Source organism: Kwoniella bestiolae, chromosome 5, assembly GCF_000512585.2.
Source record: "Kwoniella bestiolae CBS 10118 chromosome 5, complete sequence".
NCBI lineage: Eukaryota > Fungi > Basidiomycota > Tremellomycetes > Tremellales > Cryptococcaceae > Kwoniella > Kwoniella bestiolae.
In genome coordinates, this window is record NC_089245.1 from 1,121,075 (window position 1) to 1,133,755 (window position 12,681).

The 12,681-nt window shown below is 49.6% G+C and overlaps 3 protein-coding genes across 3 annotated transcripts; 2 read left to right on the top strand and 1 right to left on the bottom strand.

Moving 5' to 3' along the window:
• Nucleotides 1–409: 409 nt before the first annotated feature.
• Nucleotides 410–3,657, top strand: I302_106806 (uncharacterized protein; the record flags this gene model as incomplete). The annotated part of the gene is made up of 9 exons (XM_019192541.1): nt 410–467; nt 541–1,457; nt 1,642–2,072; nt 2,267–2,354; nt 2,419–2,493; nt 2,581–2,706; nt 2,790–3,034; nt 3,106–3,211; nt 3,283–3,657. 9 exons carry the CDS (start codon nt 410–412, stop codon nt 3,655–3,657), a joined length of 2,421 nt encoding a protein of 806 aa, XP_019045538.1.
• Nucleotides 3,658–4,327: 670 nt separating this feature from the next.
• Nucleotides 4,328–9,418, top strand: I302_106807 (uncharacterized protein; the record flags this gene model as incomplete). The annotated part of the gene is made up of 9 exons (XM_019192540.1): nt 4,328–4,356; nt 4,424–4,477; nt 4,552–4,639; nt 4,767–7,380; nt 7,451–8,721; nt 8,800–8,931; nt 9,025–9,192; nt 9,281–9,334; nt 9,398–9,418. The coding sequence occupies 9 exons, from the start codon at nt 4,328–4,330 to the stop codon at nt 9,416–9,418; spliced, it is 4,431 nt and encodes a 1,476-aa protein (XP_019045537.1).
• Nucleotides 9,419–10,019: 601 nt separating this feature from the next.
• Nucleotides 10,020–11,687, bottom strand: I302_106808 (guanine nucleotide-binding protein subunit beta; the record flags this gene model as incomplete). Its single annotated transcript, XM_019192539.1, has 5 exons — nt 10,020–10,064; nt 10,143–10,455; nt 10,518–10,649; nt 10,796–11,291; nt 11,582–11,687. The coding sequence occupies 5 exons, from the start codon at nt 11,685–11,687 to the stop codon at nt 10,020–10,022; spliced, it is 1,092 nt and encodes a 363-aa protein (XP_019045536.1).
• Between the last annotated feature and the right edge of the window lie 994 nt (nt 11,688–12,681).

Sequence of the window (12,681 nt, forward strand, 5' to 3'; positions counted from 1 at the left end):
AGATGAAATTTTAGATTAATCCTTTGATTTTGATTGCTTGATGCCGTGAATACTCTACTACTGTAATAGCAACTGAAGTCACTTACTCGAGTGGTTTCTCAGATTGTTCGTTTCAAGTATCAATTGATTCACCCACTCACTCGCCTTTGTACGGATTGATCGCCGATCTTGTTTTGGTATATCATATCCCTTTCAAGACAACTATCATCATCAACGTCCTTCGGTGGACACACTACGATACGATATCACACGAAGTCAGTCGCACGGACCTTGCATCAAAGCAAATCACTCGATCAGTCAACTACCACTAGAGTCAACTTGCTTGATATAGAAATATAGATATATAACAACCCATCTCATCTCACTTCTTCTTCTCCTTGTATACTTTGGCCACTCCACCCACACCACCATGTCAAACTTCCCTCACTCAACTTCCATTGCCGCTTCCCTATCCACCTCTCCATATGGTAAGTCTTCTGTCCACCCCGTACCTCCTTCTATCTACTACTTGACGATCCGCGTTGACTGATCTTGTCACAGCTGTCCAATCAAACCTCGAAAACCTAATCAACCGAGCGCGAGACCACCCCCACCCCCGTCGTGGTTCCACCGCTACTCACCCAGATCACGAGCACGACCTCTCCCCCACCGAGGAGACCGTCCCCTCCCTCACTCCAGGGAAGAGACGGCCCAGCGCCGCCCCTAGCGCCCATGGTCCACATATTGGGACCATCCAGGAAGCCTCGTACGAGGAGGATGCGATCATCTTCCACGACGACGATGATCTCGAGAATGAAAGATCAGGGCTACTAGATCGGGATTGGTCTTCCAGAAGAGCCAGTCGAGCCTCAAGGAAATCATATGGATCTACCAGTGCGCCGCTTGGTCAACAACGTACGGGACGACGACACAAGTCTATGGATGGGTTGAATGGAGGGATGACTATGACTTCTTCTTCTGGTCATCACCACGGGAATTCCAGATCTAGATCAAAAGCTAGAACACCTCCTAGGAAGGATCATCCCCATCTCCATCTTCATTCCAAGGATGGACACGAGGGAGATTCTTCAGCTGCCCCTTCGGATGATGAGACGGACGTAGGCCATGAAGAGCGCCGAGGGAGGGGAAAGACCTCTAGACCACTATCCAGAACCTCCAGTCCATATGTCTCGGAGATTGGATTACCCACTGGTGGAGGGGATAGACGGATGAGTGTGACAGTGAGAATGGCGGATGATTCGTCTGGAGATGAGGGCGGGGACGTCACGAGGGGATTGGTCCAGTCTGCTGGAGGGGCGATGTTTGGTGGTAGAGCGGGATTGGGGTTGACTCCCGGTACGGGGGCTGGTGCGGGACCTATGGATTTGGATCCTGTTGAGGAGCTGGATGCGGTCGATTTGGAGTTGCCTGTTGATGCGGAGGGAGTTGAGATTAGGGTTTGGTCAGAGGCTTTGAGGGTGAGTTGACTCTTTCTTATACTATCTTTACTCTTAGAAGCGAATTCAGAGCAATCCATTCGACTCCTTGAAATCACAATCAGCGACCAGAAAAAAGGATAAATCATGTTCCACAAACCCTTCTTGATCGTGTTCCAGCAGACATGTGAAAATCGAATACTGATAATTTACATATTGTTTACAGGCCGAGCTACCCATCATCCTCCGCTCCTCCATCCCCATATTCTTCTCCCAAATATCCGAATGGTCCCTCAACTTAGCTTCGGTCGTATCGATCGGACATCTAGGTACGACCGAGCTAGCGGCCTCCTCCCTAGCCTCAATGACAGCTGCCGTGTCGTCCTTCTCGATCCTCCAGGGCCTATGCACAGCTATGGACACGCTCCTTCCTGCTGCTTGGACTTCCTCTGATCCCTCCCGTGTGGGTCTCTGGACGCAGAGGATGGCGGTGGTGTTGGCTGTGTCGATGATTCCGATGTTTATGATTTGGTGGAATATTGAGGCAGTGCTGGTGGGATTGGGTCAGGAGAGGGATGTGGCTAATCATGCGGCGACGTATTTGAGGTGGTTGAGTTTGGGTATTCCGGGGTATGGTGGGAATGTGTTGATGAAGAAGTGAGTGTGGGCTTTCTTGCATATTTTGTTTATACTCTCACTCCGCTCCCTCTTACTTCCTCGGCCTACTCCCTCGCTGGACTCTCTGCTTCTTTCCATCTCTACCCTTCTCGGCGCCCTGTTCCCTTTCCTCTTCATTCATGTTTCATGAGCTACGCGACGTAGAGTCAAGCTGATGCGACTTTCTCTCGCAGATATCTTCAAGCTCAAAATCTCATGCATGTACCTACATACGTCCTGTTCTTTGTCGCTCCTACCAACTTGCTCATGAACTATCTCTTTGTAAGTGACCCCGTTACGGATCGATAGTCCCACTCGCAACTGACGCTATAAACCGATCTCACAGGTATGGGGACCGGATTTCTGCAGACTCGGATTTGTAGGAGGTGCATTGGCTACTGGCATGTCATACAATTTAGCAGTGAGTGGTTCACCTCTATCTCCCTACAATGGAATCAGTGTGGGAATTGAGCGAACAGCGGTTGATGGATTTATGCTTTGATCATAGTTTATCGCTTCATCCCTTTGGGTTGTATTTTACGGACCTCGAGAAGCATTCCATCCTATCAAACTCAAACACTGTTTCTCCAAGTTGGGTACGGTCACTTCGCTGGGGCTGGCTGGTACTATTATGGTGAGTTAGGGTCTTCCGACTATCTCTTTACCTCTCTCGGTCTCAGTGATATTTCAGCTGACATTCACCAATTCTCTCCCCAGCTCTCATCCGAATGGTGGGCATGGGAAGCTTGTGCCCTTGCGGCATCGATCCTTGGTCCTGTTCACCTGGCTGCTCAATCTGTACTCTTGTCAACCGCCTCGACATTCTACCAAGTACCCGCTGCGTTGGGTATAGCTGCTGCTGTGCGAGTGGGTAATTTGCTCGGTGCTGGTAGAGGATGGGAAGCCAAATGGGCTAGTAGAGCGAGTTTGCTCTGGAGTTTGATCTTTGCTATTATCAACTCGTAAGTTATTCTCCTCTCAGAAAGTCATCTTCATTTCAGACAGTCAAGCTGATGAAAGTATGTGTTGTCAGATCAATCTGCGTTATCTTCAGAAAGAACTGGGGATACTTGTTCAACAATGACGCTGAGGTTGTAGCGTTAGTAGCTGAGATCATGCCTTATATCGCCTTGTTCCAGGTAAGTCACATCGAAATGCCCCTCGATCAAACGTCAGTTGGACTGGTAGTTAACAATGTTTATTGGTATAGCTATCAGACGGAATAGTCTCAACAGCAGGAGCTGTCCTCCGATCCCTCGGCCTACACACTACCGGAGCCCTGATCAACCTCACATCATACTACGTCATCGGTCTCCCCTTCGGCTTATGGTTAACTTTCACACCGAGATTCAACCTTGGATTGATTGGAATTTGGGTAGGACTGAGTATCGCCCTGGCCTATGCTAGTATCCTTGAGTTCTGGATGGTGTGGAAAGCGAATTGGACGAGGGCCGTTGAGAGGATTAGAGAGAGGTTGGGGTTGCCTGCTCATGGGCAGGTTGGGGAGGATGGAAAGTGGGATTTGAGGGATGATGATGGACGTACTGTGGGATATAGGGATGAGGAGGAGGAGGGTGTGATCTAGGTTTCGAGGTTTGGGCCAGCTGGGCATAGAAGGGGTATAAACGGATGAGGACTAGGGATTTTACGGATGATGGGATGATGATGGGGAAGTACGGAAGGACAGAGGTGTTATAATGTATATAGAAATGTGATTCCTTAACTGTCACCTATCACTCACTCATAAAGCAACGGTGTTGGAGTAGTGTATGCGATTAAATTATGCATTGTTAATTGTCTTGTGATGGTCTCGGTGCCATATCTTCAATGTGGCGATCTTGCGTGAATTTACCCTGAATGACATGACTGTAGTTGTACTCGTACTTTAGCGTGATGTCACCGCAGGGTTCGTCATTTCCATCTCCATCTCCGTACCATACCCCGGATGGTTGCAACGACACGGCGACAGGAGTTGCAGGTCAAGGTGAATCAACGCACAGCTATAACCACATAACCACGACCTATCAAGGTATCGCAATAGCTATCTGTACATCACTCATCAATCAAACACTTTAATACCCGTCTCAAAATACATACATAGCTACATGTCATATCAACTCGTTTCGATATCTAGCTAAGAAGCACACCTAATATACCCAACCATCGAGATCTCAACTCAACATCAGAATCATCACACTCCTCGCTCATTCGTAAATCAGGACACAGCCTTGGGTGTCAAGAAGGATTGATCCAAGATGTCATACCCATATCTCGCAAAGACGACGTGAGTGTCTCCCTGTCATCTTATACATCTCAATGTTGATCCACATACTGATATGACCCCTCCGCAGACTCAAGTATAAATCACCTCACGCTACGGATCTTTCGTTCGCCAAGGATGAGACGTGAGTAGACGTCCAGTATGCTCTGTATTCAGTCTGTCAAGCTATGGGTGCTGATCAGTCTGTTCGTTTCGTAGGATCCGAGTGACTGGACCGAATCCCGATGATGAGGATTGGTTGATTGGTGAGAATTTGGATGGATCGAAATCTGGTGGATTCCCAAAGGTAAGTTGAAATGCCACCAGATGAGCAGAGCAAACGTAAATGTACCCTTGAGATCCCCGTTATCACACATCTATACGGATCTATGATTTCGATCTGAATATTGATGGTCATCTGCTCTCATTCACAGGATTTCATCGTCCCTCTCGAAGAGACTGAATCCGAAGCAGCACCTGAATCAGAACCTCTCAAAAATGAAGTCGCCGAACCACCCAGCGCCATCAAAGAAGATCCACCACCCGTTTCCATAAAAGAGCCCGCTCCTCCTTCTCCCACCCTCAGCCCTCAATCGCGATTACCCACTCCGGGTATCGCACCCTCCCCAGCCCCTCCATCTCCTGTCGAACCACCTGCTCCCACCCAGCCCTCAGCCCCATCAGCTCCAGCTCCCGCACCGTCTAGTCAAAGCAAACCCACCAATCCCACAGACTCACCCCCTCGTCCTCAATCTATGAAAGATCGCCTAGCCTTCTTTGCGGCTGCTCAGGACAAACCCGCTCCACCACCCATCAAGCCGAAACCCCAAACAGGGGGATTGACATGGTCTCAAAGGCAGAAACTGCGTCAGGAGCAGGAAGCCAAGGAACGCGAATCGAATCCTACACCTGCACCTGCTGCTCCTCCACCTGCCAATTCCACTCCGTCTGCACCGGCTGCACAAGATACCTCTAGTACGTCCGCTGAGGCGAAGAAAGATGAAACAGAAGAGGGAAAAGGGATGTCAGCTGCGGATGCTATCAGCTCGATCACAAAGGGTGGATCATTGAAAGAACGTATGGCGGCTTTACAAGGTCATGGTGCGTTTGGAGGAGGGTCGAGCGAGAGTAAGCCTGCGCCGCCGCCTGTGTCAAGTGGGAAAGTGTGGAAGAGGCCTGCTGCTCCTGCGCCAGAACCTGAACCAGAAGTTGAGGGTGATGAGGATGCTGCGTCAACTGAGAAGCCAGAAAGAGTCAGGTCACCCCCTGTTATAGAGGAAGGTGAAAACGCTGCTCCTCCGGAAGGTCAAGAAGCTACAGAGGAAGGAGAAGAGGATGAAGAAGAGAAGGAGAAAGCTAGAAGAGCCGCGATCGCTGCACGAATGGCTAAGCTCGGTGCGAGGGGTCCGATGGGGATGATGCCGCCTGCTAAACCTACTAGAAAACCGACTAGAGAGAGTACCTCTTCTCCTGCTGAGGAGAAAGCGGAACCTGCCCTTGCACCTGCTCCAGCTACTTCGCAAGAGGAGGAAACGAAACCTGCCGTTACTGCTGAAGAACCAAGTTTGTCTGCTGCTCCTCCTCCCGCCGAGTCGGCTCAAACAGAAACAACAAGTTCAGCTGCACCTCCCAAATCAATTCCCATCGCAGCTATGCCTCGTCGAACTGCTCCTCCTAAAAGACGTACGCCTGCACCTACCTCTTCTGGGACTACGACTTCCGCTGAAACAGTCCGAGAGAACCCTGCGGAGCCTGAGAAGCGATTCGAAACTACCGATGAGAGTGGTGCAGCTATCCCACCTCCTCAGGTCATGGTTGCTGGAGAAGAAGATTCTCTGCCCAAGACCGAGAAGGGAGTTCAGAAGGAGAAGGAAGCTGAAGAAGTAGGGAAGGGTGCGGGTGGATTAGAAGGCGCTGCTGCTGCTGGGATCGCTCTTGCGCCTGTTGATCCTTCCTCCCCCGCTAAACCTCAAGCAGAGGAAGAGGAAAACAGAAACGCCCCACTCGAACCTGAATTGCCTGAGGATAAGGATGAGCCTCTGGTCGGTGCGGTCGGTGGCGCTGACTCCCCCTCGCGAGGTACTGGTACCGTCACCACCCAAGATGAAAGTGCAGGAGGAGAGATCGTCGACAAGTCCGCTCCGGTTCAGGAAGTAGAAGAAGGTATCGTTGAAGGTGGAGACGAGAAAGATGATATACTCAAAGAAGCTCAAGAAGGCCGATTGAATTTCGAAGAACCAAATGATCCATTAGACGAAGATACTCCCACACCCCTCAGCCCAGATCCGATAGGTATGGTTCCCATCCACCCACCTGCGCCGAACGGATCAGAGTATGATATCGACGAACCTCCTCCACCTCTTCCACCTGCCCGAAGACCTCGGGGGTTGTCTTTGGACGTACCGCTGGATGAGCTGGAATTGAAACATGAACATGAACATACTCATGATAGTGTCTCTGAACAACCTGTCGAAGATGATGATGAAGAGGATGCTCCACCTCCACCTCTACCATCTCAACGAAGGGTATCTGGGGAGAAGCCTGCTGGACCTAGACCCCTTCCATCTCCTGGTAGGGACGGTAGAGCGCTCCCGCCACCGCCTGTTGGTAGTGCGCTTATACCTCCGCGAGAAGATTCGGATGATGAAGATGAGGAGGAAGATGATGTACCGCCCCCTCCTCCCGCTAGACCACAGCCTCCTGTTACTCATCCGAAAGAAGAGGAAGAGGAAGAGGAAGAAGATATCCCTCCGCCACCACCTCCAGGTCGCCCTGTCCCTCCGCCTGCTCAGGAAGTCGAAGATGAGGACGATGAAGATGTACCGCCTCCACTTCCTTCTGCTAGACATCTTCCACCGCCACCGACTGGACAGTCAGGAGATTCAGCCCCTCCTCCACCTGCTAGGGCACCTCCTCCGCCTGTTGAACAGCAAGAGGAGGAGGAAGAAGAAGACGCGCCTCCTCCCCCTCCTCCCGCTAGGAAACCCTCCATGCTTGCTCCTATACAAGTGGGAGTGCCCACTCCTGCCAGCGCACCTAAATCACCTTGTAAGTATTGCTATTCTCACATGGCTTGCAAACAGGACTATTTGCTAATATACTACATTGATTCCATTAGCTTCGACATCTCCGGTAGCTGCCTCTTCTCCTGCTCGAGCCCGAGCGCCAACATCCGAAGAACCACCTTCATCACCCAAGGCAGAGGATGGAGATGCCACTCGACGATCAGGTATAGCCGCTCGAATGGCTAAATTAGGGGGTATAAAATTTGGTATGCCACCTCCAACCTTCAAGAAACCTCAAAACATCACGTCACCTTCTTCCGAGTTACCTCCAGCTGAAGAAGGACATGTCGACTCGCCAATCGATAAGGAACCTCCACTCCCTAGCCCAAGAGGCGAAGTGCCTGCGTCCCCAGTCAGAGGTGGAGCAGAAGTCGAAGGCGAAGAAACACCTGAACAGGAAGCTGCTAGACGAAGAGCTACTTTGGCTAGGTTGCGAGCTGGTGGTGCATTGGGTGGATTCGGGCTGTTCAACCCTGGTGGTGCAGCTGAGGCTGAAGAACCGAAAGAGGATCTCAGGGGGATAGAGCAGGAGAAGCCTGTACAAGCGGCGGAGCAGGTGGAAGACGATGAAGATGATGCACCTCCCCCACCACCGCCTGTGAGACCTCCCGTTCCAGGTGGTAGACCAGTCCTTTCTCCTCCTGCAGATCTCCAGGAAGAAGGCGATACTCCCCCACCCCCTCCACCTGGTAGGCCTACCATATCTACTTCCCTCGGTAACGACCAAGCACCCCCTCCACCAGCACGAGTCCCGCAGACACCTACTTCTCCCATTGTAGGCTCACCTGTAAGAACACCATCGGGTAGAAGACCACCTGTACCGCTTGAAAAGAGGTTCTCCTCCTCACATAAGAGGACAAGTACAGCTTCGTCGGCTATAATACTTGAGGATCAACCTACATCGAGTATTGGTTCAGGGGAATGGCAAATCTCCGACGAACCAGCTGCGATCATGTCCAGCCAGCTAGAGCAAGGTGAAGAGGACGCTCCTCCACCACCACCTAATAGACCTCCTCCGCCTCCTCAAGTGCAAGCTCAAGCTCGACCACCACAGGGATCGCCGAGACGATCAGGATCAATCTTATCTAGGAAATCTAGAACTTCTATCGACATCGCACCTCCTACACCGTCGAAGGTTCCCCAGCAACAGGAAGTACCTCCTTCACCTGTTCAACAGACTCTCGCTAGACAACCTTCTATGTCTCAAGGTGGCGGTGGTAGACCAGGATTCGATCAGTTGAAAGAGGCTTCGCAGACTTATGGAGCGCAGTTGGCCAGATCTGCTCATAACATCTTTGCTCAGGGGAAGAGAGCTCAAGTCGGGGTGAGTGCATAACTTTCTAGCTGATCCTGTAAAAATGACGATATTCCGACAACAGCTGATTTAATTGTACCGTTATAGGATGGAAGTCCCGCTGGGTTCGTGTTCTTCGCTATGGACAATGCCCAATTGCCACGACCCAATCTTGAGAAGGGATGGGGTCAGGTGGTATTTGAACAAGAGGGTGGATCGATCCTGAGGAGATATGACGATGTGAGTTTTGTCGTTCATATACGTATACATCAAATGAATTCCGGTGGAGATCGTCTAAAGGTATTCGTAGCTGACACGATGTGACGGATCCAGCCCCGCCCAGGTGATATAGCCGCATTCCACGATTCCAAACTCAAGGGTAAGAAGGGATTATCAACATATAACCAGCATGTTGGGTCTGTCGAGGAACCTTTGATTGGGATTGTGGCGGAGTTTGAGGAGAGGAAACATAAGTTGAGGGTATTGCAGGTCGAACGAGGCGTGAGTGTTGGCTTGATTTCCTTTGGCTCTGGAAGCTAGAGGGAGGTGGAGGATGGTCGGCTGATAATTGTCTGCTTTCGGTTGATAGGTCCCTGAGGAGGTCAGTTATAGATGCGAAGATCTGAAGAGCGGGAAGATCATTGTGAGTTACACTTTGCTCAATCATGATTCGATTTGCACTAATGCGCTACGGTTCGATTTATAGGTATATCGACCTGGTCTATAAGATGGGTAGTGGGATGTGTAAAGTTGTAATGCAGTGATATAGGGAGTGACACCCTGGAAATGGGATTGGAATTTAATGTTGGAAATTGTTAGATACCTCATAACGATATACATAATAACTTGATGAGGACTTGTTGATGCATGAAATGATTTTGTGTGAGTCTTCGTACCTTTGCAGCGATTGCAGCGTGATCTTTGCGACTTCCCAACTGGATCGATTTTATCACAAAGGTGACTGAATGACTAATCCTGTCAAGGAACGCACAGTCAATGCGAAAACGATAGAAATGAAAATCCATTTGCTCATTGAAGTCAAAAGGAAATAATCATCTCTTCATGTGTGAAATCATGATAGGCAAGCAAGAAAATGATTCATATGGGATAGGCAAAGGTATGACACAGAAAGCGAAATGAATAAATGAAAGATACATAACATAAGCAAGGAATATGGGGTTTGGGGTTTGGGTATATATGAAGAAGTGAAGGTGACGTTATAAATTGTTTTGATGGGAGATTAGTGGGTATTTGTCGTGCTTTATCATGTCCGTCCTCCCTTCGTCCGACCTATCTGGTTCAAATCGAATGAATATGACCAGCTTCAATCACCTATTCGGAGGATCAGGTCTCCAACCATGTCTTGAAGGGGACTAAGACCAGACCTATAACATCACATAATCTGTCAATCACCCGCTTGCACTACCCTCAAACACGCCAACTCGACTCACCTTCAACAGACTATCCCAACTTCCCGTACATAGCGCCACGCCATCCCCACTGACACCCATACATGAGATCCTATTCTCATGACCTGCCAACACACCGATACGTTCCCCCTTGAGTGTATCCCAGACATTACAGTTGTAATCGTCATACCCTGCAAACAAGACTCGACCGGAGATGGAGAATGCCACAGATGTTATACCGCATAGTATATTATCGTGAGCGTAGGTGTTAAGTTCCCGGTCGGCTCGGAGATCGAAGAGTTTACACGTCGCGTCGTCTGATCCGGTCGCGAAGGCATCGCCGTTGGGGAAGAACCTGATGAACGTGAAGCAAATTAGAACGACTGGTTTGTCACTTTGATATGGGAAGATACTCACTGCACAGCATTGATATCTGATTCGTGGCCTGTGAAAGTCTGGACGGCCTTGCCTGTTCGGATGTCCCATACTTTTGCTGTGGCGTCGCATGCACCGGAGACGAAGAGGTTGGCGTTGGGTGCGAGAGAGATACTACGATCAAGATAGGATATCAGCTAATACTCTATCACTTCGAGCTCGGGAATCTTCTGCACCACTCCTGATGAATTTTGTCCTCTCACAATGAGATATTCGATCGAGACATCGAGCTTTAAAATTTTAGAGGGACAATTACCCACCTCATCACATCACCCGTGTGATCATTGAACTCCATCGTCCTCACGCCCTGCTCTATATCCCACAACATACAAGTCATATCCCCCGAAGACGTGACGATCTGCCTATCATTGATAAACCTACAACAACTCAGATACCCAGAGTGCGCCGACAGCTCTCTCGCAACTTTCACCTGACCTCCTCCAGGACCACCAGGCGAAGCACCCCGAAGCGAATAGATCGAACAGATGTTATCCAATCCACCGCATGCCACGAAATTACCGGAGGGGGCGTACGCGCAGGTCATCACCCAACTCGAACGTAGTGGGATGGCATGTACTTTGTTGGTGGTGTATGCGTCCCATACGATCAATTTACCATCTTGAGAAGCTGAGACTAGATGTCGTTTGTCCGCTGCCCAATGCAGGGCGTATATCTTGGCGAGGTGGCCTTTCAGCGTCCGACGTACTTTGAGGGTCATACGTGGTAAGGGTGGGGTGTCGTTGGCCATTGCTCGGACTATGTGGGTGATGGCAGTGTCAGCGTACTGAGTGTGAAGAAAGGCATCTGCTCATCGCTTATATGGGTGTTACGTCCATGTTTCGTTTCTCGATTCTGTCAGCTGTGCGACGGCCCACTGCAAGTGGCACCGTGCAAGACATGTCTCCCAGAGTAGTCCTCAACCACTAAATCTATACTTCTTAGCCATCATCACCTTGCTTTGCCCGTACTCGCCCAGACACACGATCCAGGTGAAGCCTTCTTCTACCCAATCCCGCAAACTATTTCATAAGCACACGAGAACTCACGACTGGTATCGGCAGTCTGATCCTTTGCCGCTCTGATCTTATCCTTCAGCGCATCCGCTTCTCTCCGCGCCGCCGAGATCTTCTCTTGTATTTCGGCTGATGACATGGTGTATGGGTGATGTTATATTTGATTAATGGGGATGATGGGGGGGGATTGATGGTGTTTAACTGGTGAAGAAGGTTTAAGAAGAAAAGAACGATATTGCTGTAGATCTATATTGGTCGTCAAGGTGTTAGCTTTATAGCAAAATTTGAGCATGCGGTGATGTTATGTGGCCGGTGGCCTAGGTGCAAGGGAGTAGACTAGAGTACTCACCTGTATCGATTATAATGATGCTGGTATGATGAGTTAGATCTACGTTGTGATGAGATGGGTTTTTTATATATGCTGGATGGTGAGTTGTCGAGATTGAATAGATGTTGAAGGTTGATTTGGGATTGGGATAGGTATGGTAACCAAGACAAGATTTGCTCCAGTATTAGCAGGGTAAGGTGATCCGTGCTGTTTATATGTTGACGCTTGGGTTTCCTGCGTATTTCTTTAGTTTAATTGGAATGACGGTATTAACGAAATATGTAAGTGGGATGAAGTAGATGGTTTGTGCGTCGTTGTCAAGCTGTTGATCAGGGAGTGAAAGGTGATATGATGTTGATGTGATGTGGATGTGAATGAGATGATTATCGGGTCAGATGTTTGTGAATAGGTGATGAAGGGAATACGAGTGACTGCGAATGCGAATGTCCGAGAACAAGAACAATCCCAAGCACGAGGTGATGGGTAATCCAGAAAGGAAGATCGGGAACAGATGGTGTGTATGTGTGTTGGATATGGGGAAGTGCGGAATGATCATTTAAAGGTGACGGGGGGAAATACGTCCGAAGGTCAGGTCAGTCATTCATACTCGTACCATGTTATATATGTCAACACTCACCTGTGAATGATCTCGGGTCGTGTGTATACCGATACCTTTCAAGTCTGATCTACTAGCAGGAAGCAGGGAAGAACAAGGTCCACGCCGTGTATGTGTATGGCTGTTGGCTTGATCCCGTTGATGAGGCTTCCACACCGCTTACACCACCTGGCTACTGCTGCTGCTGCT